Source organism: Diadema antillarum, unplaced genomic scaffold (genome assembly GCF_040938485.1).
Source record: "Diadema antillarum isolate AM-2024a unplaced genomic scaffold, OU_Dant_1.0 seq00001406_RagTag, whole genome shotgun sequence".
NCBI classification, from domain to species: domain Eukaryota; kingdom Metazoa; phylum Echinodermata; class Echinoidea; order Diadematoida; family Diadematidae; genus Diadema; species Diadema antillarum.
In genome coordinates this window covers 73,501-93,609 of record NW_027272161.1, presented here as the reverse complement: position 1 = coordinate 93,609, position 20,109 = coordinate 73,501, and the positions used below count along the sequence as shown (strand labels likewise).

Below are 20,109 nucleotides of genomic sequence, written 5' to 3'. Positions count from 1 at the left end.
GGTCCTTTATTGAAGTTTGATCGGTGTTAGATTTAACACCCGTGGTGTTAAATCTAACACCGATGTTTTTACAGTGTACCATTCAGTATTCATTTGTAGATGAAGGCCATGAGGCACTATACTTTCAAATTAATCAAGCGTTTGTGGTGATGCATGGAAAACTCGCCTTTTAATTTACGTGCGATGCGCATGATGGATACATTTTATCTAGAGGACACTAATTAGCTTGATGTTGCCTTTCCGTTCCATTCGGGTTACGCAATTTCCTGATCCACTTTATCTGACACAATCTTTCTGACACACTTTTTTTGCCATTCACTTTGTACACGGGGCAGTTTTCATGAGACGGCCTCTGTTATTGTGCTACTGTGCTAATGAATATTCAAGACTATGGTATGGCTTGTCGAACGTCGCGCTCAAGGCCGGCCAATAAGAGGCGGCCAGGAGCTGGTGAGCTGGAGGCGCGCGGCAATTTCTAAACTCATCCACGTTTAGGCCTTGCTACTACGTGCGCTTCGAGTACTCCTTTTTTTTTTCAGCTGCTCATCCACGTACGGGCCTCTGTGTGACAATGAATGAATGAATGACAATGACAATGAATTTTATTCTTGAACGGCTCCGCCAGGGGGCATGGAAGAATAACAAACAGGTAAATGTTTTATGGCAAAACAAAGCATAAATAAAAACGTAATACAAAAAGCATCTGTACATATCATGAACTTCATAAGGCAAACAACGACAGTTAACAAAAAAAAAAAAAACAACGACCGAATAAGTGAAACAATCGGTACTTAATGGCAAACAGTGGCAGTAGTATCTTACAATAATGTAAAAGGAAAGTAATGATCTGACAGAAACGTGACAATTTCTTTAAAACTCTTATGTTCTTAGAATTAAAAAGCTGCTTCATTTTCAAGACATAATCTGTAATTTCGTGCCTGCCTAGTAAGTCGGCAGTGAACTTGGGCGCGATTTTCCCTACGGCGCGATCTACACGCGAAGGGTATTCATACGTCATTGAAAAAACTGCCTGTGTCATTCCCACTAGACAGGTCGGGATGATGCATGTACACTTGTGGGAATGTGCACTTAGTTGACTCAGTACAGCACTATTCATGTGAATTTTATGAAAAGAAATAATAAACTGTGAAGGAATTATGAAAAAAGATATGTTTCTGTGTATTTTATTCATAAATCCTCTTCATTTCAACCCATCTGTAATCACATCGTACCCACTTATAAATCGACGTGTCCATAACTTCCTGGAGCCGCCTCCCAACCCCCAGATGGCTCTGGAACATTCCATTCAATGACGGGGGTTTTATTTTGCAATGTTATCAAATAACTCTCAAGTAAGCAAATTCTTGCCATAGCTAATCTATTTTAGAATAAAATCGTAATCTATCTATGCTTAGATAACCTAATTCAAATTGGCAGAGACATAGACAAATATTTGTTTTACAATCGTGATACGTTCAACTACTCATCTGTGCTGAAATCCGCATCGCTATCGCTCAAACTTCGATCGCGGTGCCGGTGGCTTGTGTGTGTTTACAACATGTGTGCATATGGAGGAAGCATGGGGCTGAAACAGCACCGCGTGGTGAGGTAAAAAACAAATCGGACGTAAGAAGTCGTACATTCAAGAGCTAAACAGACAAATAGCGAAATCAAAGTCCACTGAAAAGGTCTTGACACTGTAATGTATGTTCCAAAGTCATGTCTGGCTTAGTTTCGAGAGAATTTTCTACACTTGTGAAGGTTTTCTTTGCAAGAGATCAGGAGTGAGATCGGTGAAGTAGCTAAACGTGTACTCTATGTGACTGTTGCATCCATGCGTGCACGTGGCTGGGAGAGTGCGGCAAGAACGCTAGGAATGCTCCACCAGCAGGTACGGTGGGCTGCAAATTCTTGGGGGCAAAATAGACTTCATTGTTCAGCCCGTCTAGTATTTATATATTCGTAATAACTCTAATTCTTCATAAAATCACGATAAAAATATTTCATATATTCATAATACATTTTAGAAGCGTAATATGAAAATATTTTGACTTTTTTTTTTTGCAATCCAAAGAAAAAAATATTTTGAATAAAATATTAATAATAAATAATAGTTCTTGACTCAAGTCTAAACTTCGTTCGTCTTCTTGCAGTTACCCCGCAGTTGCCCATGGATACGACGCATAAATAATTAGCTGTTTGCGGAGTCATTCCTACCCTACTGCCTCTGTTCAAATTGAGAGCGATTGTGATTTTATCGGTGGCATTTATAGTTTCATGACCTCATCCAATAAAACTAGACAAATTTAAACATCAAATGTTGTGACAGTTTTTGTCAGAATTCCGTATCAATATCACTTGTTGCCACGATAGTTTTCAGATTTCACTAGCTTCATTATCGAAGCTGTTCTGGCTGTTGGACATTTGAAAGAAACTGCTTTGTAAGAAATCACCTTTTATTTATTATTTGTTTTTCACACACAAAAATTTTGATGATTTACGTAATCTTCTAAAACTATTCTAATGTCATAATATTTCATGATGGTATGTGTTCTGTCCTTTACATGGCAAGATGGGATTTTTTGTTCTTCCATCCAGGGTCAAAGAAGGAAGTGACAGGAAGGAAACCAACACGATAGGGAGGAAATGAAAAGGATAGAATGAAACACCTGCTCAGCGGGCTCTTTTTTATTGATTTTTTACAATGGTGAATGCAGTACATCAGAATTTTAAATACAGTTCTAAATAATTTATTATTTGAAAAAATGAGCAAAGAAAATGGGATATCATCGAGTTCTAAATGAAAACTAAATCAGCATCGCCATTTAGATCTAATATTTACTACAGAATAACCTGATGCAACCTTATTGTCAAGCTTTTGGTTGAGTTTCTTTACAGAAACGAATTTTTGGAGCACTAACCCAAGAGAACAACCAAAAGGTTTTAAAAAATATGATGAAATGCAGGTCTCTAGACCACTCCTGTGCATGAGCGAGCAACAGCCCCCGTGGACAGTGTCACTCTCGTCCTTGGCCTAGGCTAGGCTACTCGTGTCGTTCTCGCCATCATCATAGTCACACGAAATAATATTGCATCAAAAGGGTTCGTATAAGAATCATTATGATCATCATCACTATCATCTCAACCACAGCAAAACCCTGAATATCATTCCCACCATAGTCACTCCCAGCTCACAAAAAACACATCAGCAAACGTACAGACATCGCAGACTTTGTAGCTAACTACGTTAGACTTTAGATCAATGTTAGTTGTACACAAAATGAAACGGAGGTGGAAAACTAGTAATGAATACACTTAGATCATCAACGATGGCATTTTACCGTAGAAAAAATACACTGAACATCTTGCACCGCAAAAAATTTGAGGTAAAAAAAAACTACATTGAGGAAAACTAGGGTGAAAACCCGCTGCTTGGAAGACGAACGATGAAGGACACTGTACGGTAAAAATGCACACGGAAACAAACGAGTGGGTACCATACAAAGTATGAATGTTCTCGCACACACGTAGATAATCTACATCGTGTTCAATCAAAAAATCAACAAACACTCGAACAAAAAACTCACCTCTAAATTGTTGCAAACGAGATAATCACTTCAAAAAATGGGGGAAAAAACACTTGTGGTAGTACGATTGTACTCTAAGAATAACAGAGATAAGATGATACGAAAGCAAAAGAGAGAAAAAGAGAGAGAAATGGACAGGAAACCTGCAGAAGTTATGCCACACTCACTGGCACTAAACTGCAATTCGACACACACACGCACACAGGTAATCAGAAATCGTCATGAACCCCCCTCAGTCAGTCCGCAGCGCGAGCGAAAACGCACGTATTTATTCAAGTCGTATGCACGGCTGAGCGGTGCTTGCATACGTAATGAGCAGATACATGGTCATGAATAAATCCGTGTAGAACGAGTATTTCTTGTCAGTTTTCGACACTTTTAGTATCGACTGAAAGAAAAAACATTAGCAAATATGCTCATGATCAAAATAAAACGGAAAAGAAGAATATAGAAGATCAAAATCTCTCTCGAAGTTCGGTATTGTATTCAAAAATATTCCTTCACGTTTGACGCCAAAAAAAAAAAATAACCTGAAATCTTTCATGCCCCTCTAAAATATGGTGAAGACTATGTCCGCTAAAGCATATAGTATCACAATAAGGGCACGTTTTTCTCATCTCCATTTCAATACAGGTCAGGAACTTGCAAAATTCAGAGACATGTCTAGCGTCGAGTTTAAAAAAAGATTATCCTCGCGTTCGCACTGGAATTCCGGGTCTGTGATTGGTCGAAATCTGTCGCAAGACGCGGCGTGTCGCATTGCGTATAGTCCAAGAGCATTAGGTCAAAAAAGGCTTAAACCTGGACATTTTTGGTAACAAGCTGATTTTTTTCAGGATAGGTCCCAGAAAAAATGTCTAGAATAACATACTAAAAGTCCTCATTAATCCTCTTTGAGCGTTTTCCGCAATCCAAGATGGCGTCCAAAATGGCCGTCATATCCAGAAATTCTTATAACTTTTCAACCAGAGAACCATAGTACAAAATTTAAAATGTCTAAATATATGTTTTTAAGCATGAAGAACTCAATAAAACACATATAAAGAGATTTTGATGCGCGCAAGTACGGTAATCCAAGATGGCGTCCAAAATGGCCGCCATATTTTGAAATTCTTATAACTTTCCAGCCAGGTACCGCACATACCAAATTTAGATGTCTAATGTTTTGAAGGATGAAGAACTCAGTAAAATACATATTAAGAGATGTTGACGGACACAAGTACCGTAATCCAAGATGGCGTCCAAAATGGCCGCCATTTCCTTAAATACATATAACTTTTCAACTAGGCAACCCAATACAAGCGTCTATGTTTCGAAACATAAAGAACTCAATGAAATACATATTAAGAGGATGTTGACGCACGCATGTCCCGATTAAACCGCTCGACCTCTTCCTAAAATGCAAAATGGCGTGCAAAATGGCCGGCAGTCACAATTTTATCTCACAATTATGTAAATGTTAGTATAGTTTATAAGAAACATTTTTATTTAAAAATAGTTCTTATGAGTAAAGTATACAAATAAAATATTTGGATGTTAAACTCAAAGAGTGTGTCCTTGTTACGAGAGAAACATTTCACCATCGTATTTGTTGCTAAACAGAGAGCCTACTAGATCTTTTTACCACATGGTCTATTTTCGTCACCTCAAGCACATGGAATGAAAATTAAGTGCTAGCCCTTTTTTACTACCAACGCATTTGGTGTCTACCATGAGGTGAGTTCCATTTGAAACTGTCAGTTATCACTCAAGAAGTAAAAACAATTCTTGCTGATGTCTGTGCTACATAAATGTTGAAAATGAGTGTCTGCATGTGCGACAAAATAATGTGTAATTCATCACACGACAGTGAATTTCTTCGCTGCACGTATATTGCTCCACCTATTAAAACAAAGTGTCTAAATTATCTTATTCATTTCGTGTAGATTAGGTAAAACTATATTATAGATAGAAATCAGAGAATGTGGCACTGGAATACTCCTCTCCTACACGAGGGATCTTCTTTTTTTTTACTCGAAAGTGAAACATATAGCGCAAACGTTTGGTTAGATATTGAATTGCTTCCATCAAAGAGTAGGAAATATATAAAGTATAGTATTCAGGGAAATGGGCAATATATGGGAGGGTGTGAAAGGGGGATTCCCTCCCCCTCCCCCCAACATCAGGAAGATTTTGCATTTTCAGACTTGATATTCAGACATCTGATGCACCCTATTGGTGAAATTTTAAATTTTTGTTTCCATTAAAAAAGGAACAAAAAGTTATGTAATCATGGAAGTGCGCGGTCATAGGGTTGCCCGCTCCCACACGAGGGCAAAATTTCGTATTTTCAGACCCTAAATTTACAGATCTGTTGCACCTTTTTGGTGAAATATCTGATATTTGTTTTATATTTAACGCTAGAAGAAATATATATTCAGGAAAGTATCGGGGAGGGGGAAGTATGTGGGGAGAAAACTCCTTCCCATACGATTGAGAATTTGGCATTTTCCAATTTGAAATTCAGAGATTGAGCGCACTCTTTTGGTGAAATATCTGAGATTTGTTTTTGTCCTAAAATTAAGAAAATATATTTAGTGTATTAGTGGAAATATGCCGGGGAGGTGCAGGAGAGGTGTATGGGGGTGATGCACCCTCCCACAAAATGGATTTTCATTTTTTTGGTCAGGTTACGGGTTTAAGTATGGTGCCCAATGTTGGTGACATACTAGATTTTTGTTTCTATTAAAGAGTGTAAGTAGAATAAAGAATAAAGACTAGCATATCCAAGGCAATGAGCTAGTAGAGGATGGGGGGGGGGGGGGGGAATCCCTTTCGACTGGAGGGAGTTTTGCATTTCTTTGATCATTAACCGGCCTATTGCACCTTTGGTGTTATATTGATTGTCCATCCTCAAAGAGTAGATAATTCATAGTCTCAGTATCCCCATCCCCTCCAACTCCAGGGAGCTTTTATACTTGAATTGAAATGAAAATAATTATAATCATTTACACACATTTCATGGAATATTTGGGAATTGTTAATCAAAGGGGTATTTAATTTATATTGGGGATGTGAGCGGTGGAAGGGTTTTGTAGGAAGGACAAATTACCCTTACTTTTGCATTTTGTAAGTGAAAGATCTAGTGCACACATTTTGATGACATATTCGGAAATTTGTTAATCTCAAAAGTGTACAAAGTCTATGGAAAGGGGCCGAGCGAGGGACGTTTTGCATTTTTATGATTGCAATTCAATGCCAAAGTGCATATGATGAATATTTGGGAAATAATGATTGTATATAGGCCATCCCTTTCCACAAGGGGAGGGGGAATGCATCCAAGCGAACCTATACCCGTGTTGTGCACATTTGAGGGAAAGATTCCACTGGACCTTCTGAGTTTTTGAATCTCGAACATTATGTTGAATATCTTTGTCTCTTGGTAAACAAACGGCGGCCATTACGGGCAACATTTGGTTTTCGCGAAGAACTCACGAGGTTTTATTTGTACTTACGTGCTTCATGATCACTGTATAAGTATTTTGTTAGGTTCCTTATGTCTCAAAATATATATTTATACATTTAAGTGCGCATCGATCGCGGTTACCTAGTTACAGGCTTATGAGAAAAACAGGAAATGGCAGCCATTTTGGACGCCATTTTGGATTTCTGAAAGTGCTTAAGTGCTTTATCTGTGTTTCAAAATCTCCGAATAAGTATTATATTTGGTTCCCTGTGACTAAAAACGTATATTTCGACATTCAAAGTGTGTACAGTTGAAATCTACTTGCAAAATTATGATTAAAAAAAAATCTGAAAATGGCGGCCATTTTGGACGCCATCTTGGATTACGGTACTTGCGTGCTTCAACAACTCTTAATATGTATTTTATTGAGTTCTTCATCCTTTAAAACATATATCTAGACATTTAAATTTTGTATTTGGGTTACCTGGCTGAAAAGTTATAAGAATTTCAGAAAATGGCGGCCATTTTGAACGCCATCTTGGATTACGGTACTTGCGTGCATCAATATCTCTTGATATGTGTTTTATTGAGTTCTTCATGCTTCAAAACATATATTTAGACATTTAAATTTTGTATTTTGGTTCTCTGGTTGAAAAGTTATAAGAATTTCTGGATATGGCGGCCATTTTGGACGCCATCTTGGATTGCGGAAAACGCTCAAAGATGATTTATGAGGACTTTTAGTATGTTATTCTAGACATTTTTCTGGACCTATCCTGAAAAATCAGCTTGTTACCAAAAATGTCCAGGTTAAAACTAATGCTCTTGGACTAAAGGCACATGAATGCTTTATCAATTATTCATGTGGATTGCCCTGAGCACTGCTAGTCTGAATTCTTGACACAGGGTGAAATGCATGCACATGAAAGAAGTAAGCACATGTTTCCATGTGCTTGCACACACCACATTTCAGAATGAACAAAGACTAGCTGCGATAGTGGAATTCCTCATGAAGCATTCCAATCCTGGTCATTGTCCACGACCATTGTCTGAGTATCAACAACACACTCCACGCGTGTTCATTCACTACCCCACTTTCGGTAAGAAAACATAATTTGCCTTGTTTTCAACAGGAAAATTCACAACCTTAAAAATGATGCCCCTCTTCGTTTTTTAATTGATCATACTCGCTCAAGTTTCACGATTGTGAAATCGAAGAAATTACGGAGATCTATTTTCAATACCAGTCAGGAACTAGCAAAACATCAAACTATGATCTAAAAGCTTCTTGAACACTGGCAAAATAATCGTTTACTTTGATGCTCAAATGGACTACTATATTGAGATCAAAAATAGGGAAATTATGTATCAAATTAATGAGCATAATCAGCTCTATAACTTACCCAACCATCCTGGGTCAAACAATGCACTGCGAAAGCTATGAAAGCTGTTGTTGCGACCTCTGCAAAGACTCTCGCAAAGTATCGCGAAATCTCGTCAGTCTCAAGGGCACAAACTGCGCAAACGTGATTCTGAATAAAATTGTCGTTCGTGCCTCATTATCGCACGCGCTGCGGACTGACTGCCCTTGAGGAAATTGATATCACGATACCACGCGTAAGTCAATAGCTAAAAGCCAATCACAGACACAGAATCAGACCGAGTGACTCATTATGAAAAAAAAAATCGTAAGGCTGTTGAATATTCATTAGCACATTAGCCAATAACAGAGGCCGTCTCATGAAAACTGCCCCGTGTACAAAATGAATGGCAAAAAAAAAAAAGTGTGTCAGAAAGAGTGCGTCAGATGAAGTGGGTCAGGAAATGGCGTAACCCGTTACATTCCCCGACTACTTTCAGGATGTATCTCAAGTATGTATATATTCCATCTGAAGACTAGAAACACTCAAGATTTCTATAAAAGTGACGTGAATACACACAAAATAATGACTGAGAAGTATGTCATAGAAAAAAAAATCGTAATTAAAGAAATACATAATTATGTTTCAATTAAGATACACGGAATAATCTCCATAGCGACAGAGTGAATGCGATATAGAAGATATCAATGAACATGAGAGCGGGGTGATTGGTTCAACTGCTATAAATCCATGGTTCTTGTCAATATCGATCCTATTTACCTCATGATGGGTTGATGAAAAAATGAATTAGAGTCTGGCGCGATATAGGCCTATAGGAAGCCACTGCTCCATACGAAGAAATACACAAGGTGTCACCACTTTGCTCATGAAACCCGGAAGTGCCCCCCCCTACACACACACACACACACACACACACACACACACGCGCGCGCATTTGAAAATGTGGCGCCGGCGGTGTAATTAGATGGAGCACGGAAATTATACTCTCTTCTTCGATTTTTCTTAAATATTCTATTAGTCTACTACCGTAGGCCCAAAACAAACACACACGCACGCACACACACACACACACACACACACACCCGTCTCCGGCTTTTGGAGTTAGACTTTAATACTGAAAGCAATCTTCTTGATTGCTGATTAATATTGTGGCGTCGCACAACAGTCTATGTAATTTCTCCTCTTTCTTGTGTACATGGAGGAGTGTGTTGCAATGTTAATTCCTCTCTCCCTCTCGCTCTCTCTCTCTAATTACCCAGAGTCCCGGAGTATACTGCAGTTTTCGAGATGCAAGTTTTTAAACGACTTCCAATCGAAATGGTGATATGCATCGTCGCATTTCATGGAGGTCAGTTTGTTAACTTTTTTTAATAACTTTGTCGTAAAAAAATAAAAAAACAAAACAAAAGGAAATTTCTAAACGCGCTAAGGGTGCTATTTATATCAGAAAACTAGTAAGCACGATAACATAACATTCAAAGTAATAAGATGAAATTAACAATTACATTATAGACAAGGTGTTCTCTAAATAATCATATCAAAAAGTTGTACAGTTTCGACGACGGGCTGTCATCTTTCTCTAACGATGGCTTATCGGCCGATTTGAATGTGTTAAGGGAACTCTTTGTCTATATTCATCAACCATGCATCCTTATGAACTTAATTCGCAACAAATACATTATGCACTAACTGTGCGTGCCTTGGAAAAAATAGAAAGATCATCACTTTTGCAAGGTAAAACATTCATAATTTTCCTTCAGTGAATTTGTAGTCAAGACTATAATACCCTGCACATTGGAAAGACGATGTTTGCACAACTATATGCAGTGCCCACTTGCTATGTGGACTCGCACACTGTACAGCGATCGTTGCTCTGGTGGCTCCGCTCGCTATGACTGTGTACGTCCACGATGAGCTGCCTTTTCAAAAGGACGCCTCACACGCACCTCTCTTTTCCCCAAAAAAATATGTATAAATGCGTGTGTGTGCGTGCGTGCGTGCGTGTGTGTGTGTGTGTGTGTGTGTGTGTGTGTGTATCAATATGCGTATGTATGTATAAGTATATATATGAAATTTTGATGTGCGCATAGACATCAATTCTTATAACATAATGTATTCTAGCCTTAATTGTATTCAACAACACCGGTTGACGACATCTTCAACGGATCGTCTTTCACATCAATTTTGTTTGTTCATTCCGGTCAATTTGTTTTCTTTTGTCATATTTCTTAGCAAGTTCCAATGATTCTGAAGGCATGCTTACGTAAAAAAAAATCACGTATGAGGAAATAGAAATAAATGGTCTACCATTGAATATATGGTTTATATTGAAGGTTACTTTTCACATTAATTTTGTGGCTATAATTACAATAGTGGTCTTCTTTACACAGGGTAGCCTTTTCAGTGTCAACACTAGGCGCAGTCAGACTGGCAAAAGTTGAGAAGTTTCGCGGAAGTTTGAGGTCAAACTGGCAAAATTTAGAGATCTTAAAGATTGCGATCTTTAAACTTTTCGATCTTTTGCCAGTCTGACAGCGCCTGGTAACCATTAAAGACATGGTAACCATTTATACATCTAGGTCGAGAGAGACATTGTTGGTAAAAATATCGTGCCCAAGAACGTGAACTATTGGCTGGATTCGAAATCGGGTCCTCCGGCTATCATATTCAACAACTATACCAGACATTAAATCGGTGTGATGAAAAAACTGCAAAACTACTTTAACATTAAGGAACTTACCATTCTAAAAATGCAAATATTGTATGACTAATTAACTGATGTTTCACATTTCAACGTGTCGCTGCAAATATCCTTCACGAATTATATAGATTGCTGTGCAGAAACCGGGGAAGACACATGCCGGAATGTGAAATTAGCCGCTGAGGATCTCTGTCCATTCATTTTCTCTGAGGAAACGGGAGGTTTTGTCCGGTCCGTGCCCAAATACGTCCCACGTGACCATCCTCAGTATGACGTCATGGTTCCCGAGGCAGCAAGAAGAAAGACCAACCTATACTGTGCCCATCCTGGTAAATTGTATAGCTTGTATATTTTGTACTCATACTATACGAGAGTAAAGAATACTCACATACATGTTTTCTCCTTTTTTTTTCAGAATCTGATATTTAGTTTATAACCCCTATTTTGAGAGTGCTGAATACGAATCTCGTTGGCGACAAATTTAGAAATGCCTTCCTTGGCCATTGCCATTGAATGAATTATTTTTGTTGTTGTTGTTGTTGTTGTGGGATTTTTTTTTAAAATTATGCAGGAGATTATAAGGAAAGTAACCCAATTATACACTTCTAGATATAGAGTTATCCGGTCAGTAATATAATCCTAGTTATTCAGGGTCATGGGATGCTCAAAAATGGGTTGACGCGTGTTAACGCTTGGATTTCCTGAAATTTTTAATGGGAAAATTCAAAAAAATAGGTATTAAAAAAAGAAAAACATAAGTATTATAGGCCTATTATTTTATCTGAATATTTAAAGTTACAACTTTATTGGCCCGAATCAAATCTCGCCCATCAACAGATCAATAAGTCACATTCTCACTATAACATCAACATGGTGGTTGTTATATGACAACGACTTTGTGGATTATGTCTATTTGAAAAAAAAATAAAACAAAACAAAACAAAACAATTTTGTCATATGTGACTGGGATAAGTCGCGGAAGAAACAACACGTGCTATAGTACGTGCGATTAACGCTAAATTCAAAGGTAAGGGAAAGGGAAGTATATACTGAACGCATGCACGCATTAAATGCGTTGCACCATGTACGAAAAATCGAGCTATACGGTACAGACAACCAGAAGACACAATGCTATCCAACAATGCATCTGTGACAATTGTATATAGCGCCCGCACACGTGTCTGGTCAACGTAAAGATCGATCAAGATATGGGGGAGGAGTCGCACTCTATGTAAGAAAAAGCTTAAAGGGGAAGGCTAGTAACTGATCAGTGGGAATCAGTGGAAATGCTGGGAGATGATTGTTCCAATCCTTATGGGATTCATTCAAGAGTTCATTGTATATCTATTGTTGTGTGAAAATGATTTGCTTCAGAATGGTCTCATATTCAAGTAATGTGCAGTTTAATGCTTCCAGGTTAGCGTCCCTGGTCAGTGACGGAGCATTAATCTGCACATTACTTGAATATGTGACCGTTCTGAAGCAAATCATTTTCACACAACAATATATACAATGAACTCTTGAATGAATCCCATTAGGATTGGAACAATCATCTCCCAGCATTTCCACTGATTCCCACTGATCAGTTACTAGCCTTCCCCTTTAAACTTCTGTGAAATAGATATTTGTGGAAATGATTTGGAGGTCATCTGGATTAAAGTTAAATTAAAACGAATAAATCCAGTGTTTGTATGTGTAATCTACCGACCTCCTAACTCATTCAATGATTTTTTTGTAACATTATCAAACATGCTTCACTGTATAAGCGAAAACGAAGGAGAAATCATAATAGTTGGTGATCTAAACTGTGATCTTCTTCCCGATAATCACAACTCACAGTCTCGCAGTCTTCTGTCAGTCATGAATACTAATCTCCTACATCAGCTTATTGATGTACCAACTCGCGTAACGCCCAACTCTAAGTCATTGATCGATCACATGTACTCATCCAACCCCGAAGAACATCAGGTGACTGGGGTCTTTCAGACACACATAAGTGACCATTATTTGACTTTTACTGTTTTTGGTACTGCGAAGGTGGAGACCAAACAGTTTGATAATGTAATTGAGTATCGATGTTATAGACAATTTTCACACGAGAATGTTATCAATATGTTACGAAACTTACCTTTTTTAGATATTGTAGATGATACCGATCCGAATCACGCTATAAAAAGGTGGTATAAATTGTATATGACAGCTGTCAATGAACACGCTCCCCTGAAGAGGAAGCGCCTTAGGTCAAAGTTATGTCCGTGGGTGACTGGTGACTTAATAGACACCATGAATAAGCGTGACTGGTACTACAAGATGTCTAAAAAAGCAAGCAGCCCACAAAACTCTCATTTCTGGCTCATGTATAAATCCCTGAGGAATGAAATTTCCACTAAAATCAAGGAAGCCAAAAATGATTACATAAATGCTTTATTAAGGGAAAATGGTGGTACTCCGAACGCCATGTGGAAAACATTAAAGCTTATTTCATCATCGAAGAATGAAAATCAAATTAAGCTTGAGTTAAATGGTGAAGAAGTGTCTGATGCAGAAGAAATAGCTCAGCAATTCAATGATTACTTTGTAAATTCTGTTGATATGTTGTTTAATCCAACAAACTTTGATATCCGTGAAAATAGCGGTGGTATTAATGAGTTTTGTAATGAAAGGGCTGTTGGTTATGTTCCCCCTGACATCTCATTTGATCTCCCTGATGTGACAGATGATTTTATTGTTGATGAAATCAACCGTATTCCAGTTAAAAAAGCCGCTGGTCCTGACGATGTTTCTACAAAATTATTGAAATATGCTTGCAATGCCCCGAATGTAATTCAAAGCTTAACGCATATTCTTAATTTATCTTTGGACCAGGGTGAATTTTTGGAAGATTGGAAAATTGCACGAGTCCAACCCATACACAAAGCCGGAAGTAAATCAAGTGTTGAAAATTATCGACCTGTTTCATTATTATCAATATTGTCTAAGATACTAGAAAAAATTGTTAATGTATCATTTCAAGATTATTTGATCGGAAACAAGGTATTATCAGATAGACAGTTCGGTTTCCGACCTAATCATTCGTGCGAAACCGCCTCTCTTTGTATGGTTGATCAGTGGTCTCGGAATGTAGATCACGGATACGTAAATGGTGTTGCATTTATTGACATGAGAAAAGCCTTTGATGCAGTAAACCACGAAATATTGTTACTGAAATTGAAGTCTGTAGGTTGCACAGATAGAAGTGTACGATGGTTTACTTCATATTTGAAAGGTAGAAGTCAATTTGTATCTGTAAAAGGGAAAAAGTCATCCATTAGAGCAATACAACACGGAGTTCCACAGGGTTCAGTGTTAGCGCCAATACTTTTCTCCGTATTCATTAATGACTTACCCATGAGTATCCACAACGGAGAAATGTTTCTTTTCGCAGACGACGCGACTTTATCTGTGCGAGGTAGAAGCGTGGATGAAATTCAGTCAAAACTGAACCATGCTCTTGAGGAGGTTTACATATGGACCCAAAAAAATAAACTGCTTCTGAATATTAATAAAACTAAAGTAATGGTAATTGGGTCTAGGCAAAAAGTTCAAACTTTAAATGTCAGCAGATTATATGTACAGATAAGATCAACCCCAGTTGAATGTGTTTCTCAGTATAAATGTCTTGGAATTGTCATTGACGATAATTTGCAGTTCAACAAGCATGTGGATAGAGTCGCCCTGCAAGTAAAGCAAAAATTAGGTATTCTTAGAAGGCTCAAGGGAGCGTTCAACACTCACTATCTCAGCCTATTATACTGGGGTTATATCCTCCCACATGCCTTGTATTGTTGCAATGTATGGACCAACAGGTCACAACAAAACTACGAAACCATCAACAGGTTACACAAGCGAGCCGCTTACATTATAGCTGGCTGTTCATGGGAAACCCCATCCGCGCAAGTGCTCAATCAGCTTAATTGGCCAACGTTACAAACATTGTATTCAAAAGCAATGGCATGCATGACATTTAAATGTGTGCACCATCTTGCACCCTTTTTACTCGCAAATAAGTTTGTTATGCATGATGCAGTAGCCCAACGCGTTACACGCAACTCGGGGCAGTGCAAACTTGAGATCCCGAGATGTAATACCGAATTTTACAGGAGATCATTTGTGTGCACAGCGGTATCTCACTGGAATAATTTGCCATTAGAGACAAGATGTTCCCCCAACTTAGGTTTGTTCAAAAGCAGATTGTGATATGTGAATCTTAAAGACACGATGTTCCCCCAACTTAGAATTGTTCAAAAGGAGCCTAAGATATGTGTGTTTTATTATCGAATTTTTTTTTTTTTTAAAATCAATGACTAACACGGTCTTTCACAGTTTTATAGGTTGTTTGAATTGTGCAATAAATGTTATTGTTGTAGTTTTCCCCAATTCATTTCTGTTCATTTAGAAACGTTGTAGTATTTACATGTCTTTGAAATTGTTCTATAAGCGCTATATGTTTGATTTTGATTGTATTGAATGTATATAATATTTTTTTTTCTATGTCTGTTAGTAAATGTAATTCTGGAATGTTTATGTGTTGTGTTTTTAAAGGGCCCCGATGAAAACCAGCAAGTGCTGACTTGGGCTACCCTTTTTAAATATGTGAAATAAATAAATAAATAAATAATCCAGTTTACAGTTCCGATTTTCACGCGAGCAGAAAAAAAGGGGCATTTGTACAATATCATGCATGTTGGTTTTTAAATTCACTGAGATGGATATCCGTGATGTAATCATTATTCATATTATCCCTATAAATTATGCTTGTTAGCACATCCACTTGACAGCAAGCCTGCTGTTTTGGCACTAACCCATTTAGATCGAATATGCACTTGAGCAGAAAAAAAAAAAGAAGTCATTTGCCAGAATAGGCGTGTTGGTTTAGATTCATTGAGATATGTAATTATTATCCATGTATTCGTAATCCGCAATAGTGCCTGCCAATATAGCCATCTGACAGCACCAAAGTGTTCATTAAAAGCCTTATTTGGTGATAAATAATAGAAATAGAGTTTGTTACTCTATACACTTTAAAAATGGTAAATCCAACATTTTGGCGGTTAAATTTCACTTTGAGTGTTCAATTTAACATTTGCTGAAGATTCGAGGAAAGACAGCATTTAAATTGTTGGATTTACCAGGTAGGCTCACTCCCTGAATTTTTAATACTATATTTCATTTTTAAAATGTACAATGCATGGTGCTTCGCGTCCCCAATTGCAGAGGCCTCTTTGATCATCAGCGCCCAATTTCATAAAAAGTTGATATGATGTCAACTCTTGTTGGAATGTCAATTGTCATGGTAACGATGAGAATCCAGCTTTCTGATTGGCTGTTGTTATTGGAAGTTGCCATTCCAGCAATAGTTGACATCGTAACATCTTTTATGAAATGGGGCCCTGGTCTCTGCAAATTCATTCTTTGTGATGAATTCTACAGATTGTTACGTCTGGTATCCTTATAAATTGTATGTCTATTTGAAACTGATGAAGTGCTTAACCAATCGAGAAAAAAAAGAAAGGTTATTTTCCCCAATGTGCATAATAACCAATTACGAAATGGTCTAAAGAAAAAGATTGTCAATGCACTCAATACAAAACGATGAAGATGTCTGCCGTAGTCAGTATACGGTGTTGGCAGACCGATTGTTTGGGTCCATTTTGGTCACATGGTCCATTCCTCATTCTCCAAGTTCATTCTTAGTTTTAGCATATATGAATCTTTTTCAATTGTTGATACGTCGGGCAAGCTTATGCATTGTGCCGCTTTGAAAATAAGTGCAGCACCTATATAAACCAACTGAGAAAAATAGAAAATGTGCACATAGGCTTATTGTAAACTGCCTCATTACAAACCTCAGTAAAAACAGAGTTTTGCCCGACGTTCATTACATGAACAGATTGTGAACCGAATCCCTGTTTGAATGGAGGGACCTGCTCGGAAACTCTGGAGGAATTCATCTGCAGATGCCCAATGTTATCTGTTGGAAAGCAATGTGAAATGGGTATGTTTACATCAATTATAATGTTGTTATAAAGGGTGTAAAACTTCCTGTAATTAGGAGGTTATCTATTGCATATTCTATCGGTGTGTGTTATTTATTGTATGCACATTTTGTTGTATACAAATGATACGAGAATCTGTATATATATATGTATACATATATAATATATATATACCACATTATATTTGTATGAAGAATTTGAATTAAGAAAAATTGCTAAAATCCATTTTTTGAAATGTTTGAAATTCAATGTGCTAAAACACGTAAAATATGAAACATATGTGAAAATCATAACAAAAATCTTCAAAATAGTTGTTTTATAATTATGTAACGAGTGCAGTGTCATGTTTAAGATTTGATTTTCTCTGTTCAACGATGCATGACCTTACTTTAACACATTTGGAAATATCATTCATCTGCTTTTGCATTCAAATTCCACATATTCTTTTATACATGTTGCGTCAACCGCGCTGTCTATCTTAAAAATTAACCAAGCCTTCGAAATGGACGACTGGCACTTTCATGACAATGGCTGGCAAAATAATATTAAAGTGATTTAATAAAATGCTAAAGAAAAGTACCATTATCATGTCTTATCTATTACTATCAATGTTGGATGTACACGCACTCTATACACTCGGTAAAAAAAGAAAGTTAAACATTTTTTTTTAGTTGTTAAAAATCAATGTATTATATATCATATCAAAACTTTACGCATGAGTGAACACATTTGTTCTTAAGTGATCATTTAAGTGAGAAACTTAAGGGGAAATAAGAATTTTCTGTCAACTCATGACATGGGGAGTAGGGGCACAAAGATGATTAATAAACAGAATATCTTTATTTCATTCTTCATTTTAGTAATTTAAGACTTCATTAGACAAATTCAACAACCAAGTATAATTTACAATTTTCCTATTTTTTTTTTATATTGCTTCTTCGCTCATATCATTGAATTTGGATTTGACAGGTAATTCTTCATTTTCCTCCATTATTTTTAGCCTTTGTTAATGTTTTGGGTTTTAAAGATATTACAAAGATCATAGGTATATTTTGCAACTGCATTCATGTTGTTTATTGTGTTAAATTTGTCTTTTGTTCTTATTGGTATATGGAAGAGCATTAAAGGAAAATCTCACAATCGATGCAAACGTTATGAATATTTAAAGATTATAACGTCATGTGTGGACAACAATATAAAGAAAATATGAAGGGAATTCCACAAAAATTCATTTTTCTAGCATATTGAAAAACAACTTGACTAACAGCTTTCAGAAAGCAGGGGGAATACATTGCTACCCTTAATATGTGTCAGTATCAAGTTGATGACATGTGTAATTTTCATGAAAAATGATTTTTTTTCTAAATTCCTTTATATTTCCTCTTATTGTTGTCCACACATAATCTCCAGTAGTCTCCTCATCCAGCGGTTCCAACACCAAAACTTTAAAAATGCATAACTTTTGCATCGATTGCCCGATTTTCCTCAAACTTTCACTGACGTGTTCTGCTAATGTTGCTGCTTTCACTCAATCCACATTTTTCTTTGGGTTTTGGTTTCCTTTAACGCATAAATGACAACTTGCTCATTTTTTTTGCAATTTTTACCTTTTATGCCTTGGAAGAGAAAAACGAAGGTGTTCACTCATGCGTATCACAAGTTTCCCCTTTTATTGACTTAACAAGTTGATAACCAATTAGCTCACCTTTTTATATGGTATATAATACATTAACATTTAGCCCAAAATTCTATGAGAAATATAAACTTCAAAAAGCGTTTATTTTCTTTTTTCCGGAGTGTATATTCATAAAATGTGAGCGTTTCCATCCGTGTTTTATTTTATCCCGTGTGTAATCTATAGATATCGTCTGCCCAGGTGATGTGTCGTCACCAAACTCCTGCTATCTCTACCGCCAGGACCGCCAGCCCTGGGAGGTGGCGCGGGATGAATGCGTCAAACTAGGGGGATATCTGGTCGCTATAGAAACGCCAAGTGAACTCTCTAGCATTCGACAGGACGTTCTTTTCTCGCACTACGGGATGAGGACTCTCCCGTCGATGTGGGTAGGCCTGAATGACAGATCTCGTGAAGGAGTCTACACTTGGGAGGGAGTTGGTGGCACCTTACCCCTCTCAAGCAGTATGTGGAAGCCAGGGCAGCCTTATTGGGTCAGCGCTGGCAAGGAAGACTGTATAGGATTCGATGGGTATAGGATGCAGGATGGACCATGCAGGGCTGCACTGAGGTACATCTGCGAATTCGTGCTTTGATTTCACAGTGTCAGAATCAATAGATACATGGGAGAAAGTATCTTTCAACGGTTTCTGCATTGGATTCAATTACAACTTTCCTCTCTCTCCCTCTGTGTGTGTGCGTGTCTATCTAACCCACTCTCTCCCTCTCCCTATCTTTCTTTCACCAATCTCTTTCTCTCTATTTGTTTGCAAGTCTCCTTGTTGTTTGCTTTGCTTCTTCAGAAATGTTGAAGATTGGAGATTGTAGCATATCCATCACCATTTTCTCCCAACAGCAGTGGTTGTTATAGGGCTTTGAAGACTCTAACAATAGAGTTACAAACCCTGATAGCTGGGCAAACATTCGTTGAAAGGCATTTTTTGCTCACAATGACCCCCTCCACAACAGCCTTTTTGCTCAACGGTATCTCCACGCTATATACGTAAGGGCCTAAGATGTATATTGTAACAGTGAATTTTTTTTCTCTCTTAGATTGAGTAAACCATAAATAAGAAATTCTCAATTCTCATGCGAAAAACAGCTTTCAAATGATATTTCAAATGTTTGAACTTCATTCTCATAATACAGATATGCTGATACATATCAACATTGATGATAAACCATTAGAAAAGAAAACATTCAAAAGTTTTTGAGAGTATTGTAGACGAAACTTTGACTTGGAATGAACATTTGCATCATGTTACAACATGTTTTTCCTACAAT

At 37.3% G+C, this 20,109-nt stretch overlaps 1 protein-coding gene across 1 annotated transcript; it reads left to right on the top strand.

Annotated features, from left to right (window-relative positions):
- Positions 1-395: 395 nt before the first annotated feature.
- LOC139709093 (C-type lectin domain family 3 member A-like) lies at positions 396-19,421 on the top strand. Its single transcript, XM_071621055.1, has 2 exons — positions 396-450; positions 19,012-19,421. Exons 1-2 carry the CDS (start codon positions 396-398, stop codon positions 19,419-19,421), a joined length of 465 nt encoding a protein of 154 aa, XP_071477156.1.
- The last annotated feature ends 688 nt before the right edge of the window (positions 19,422-20,109 follow it).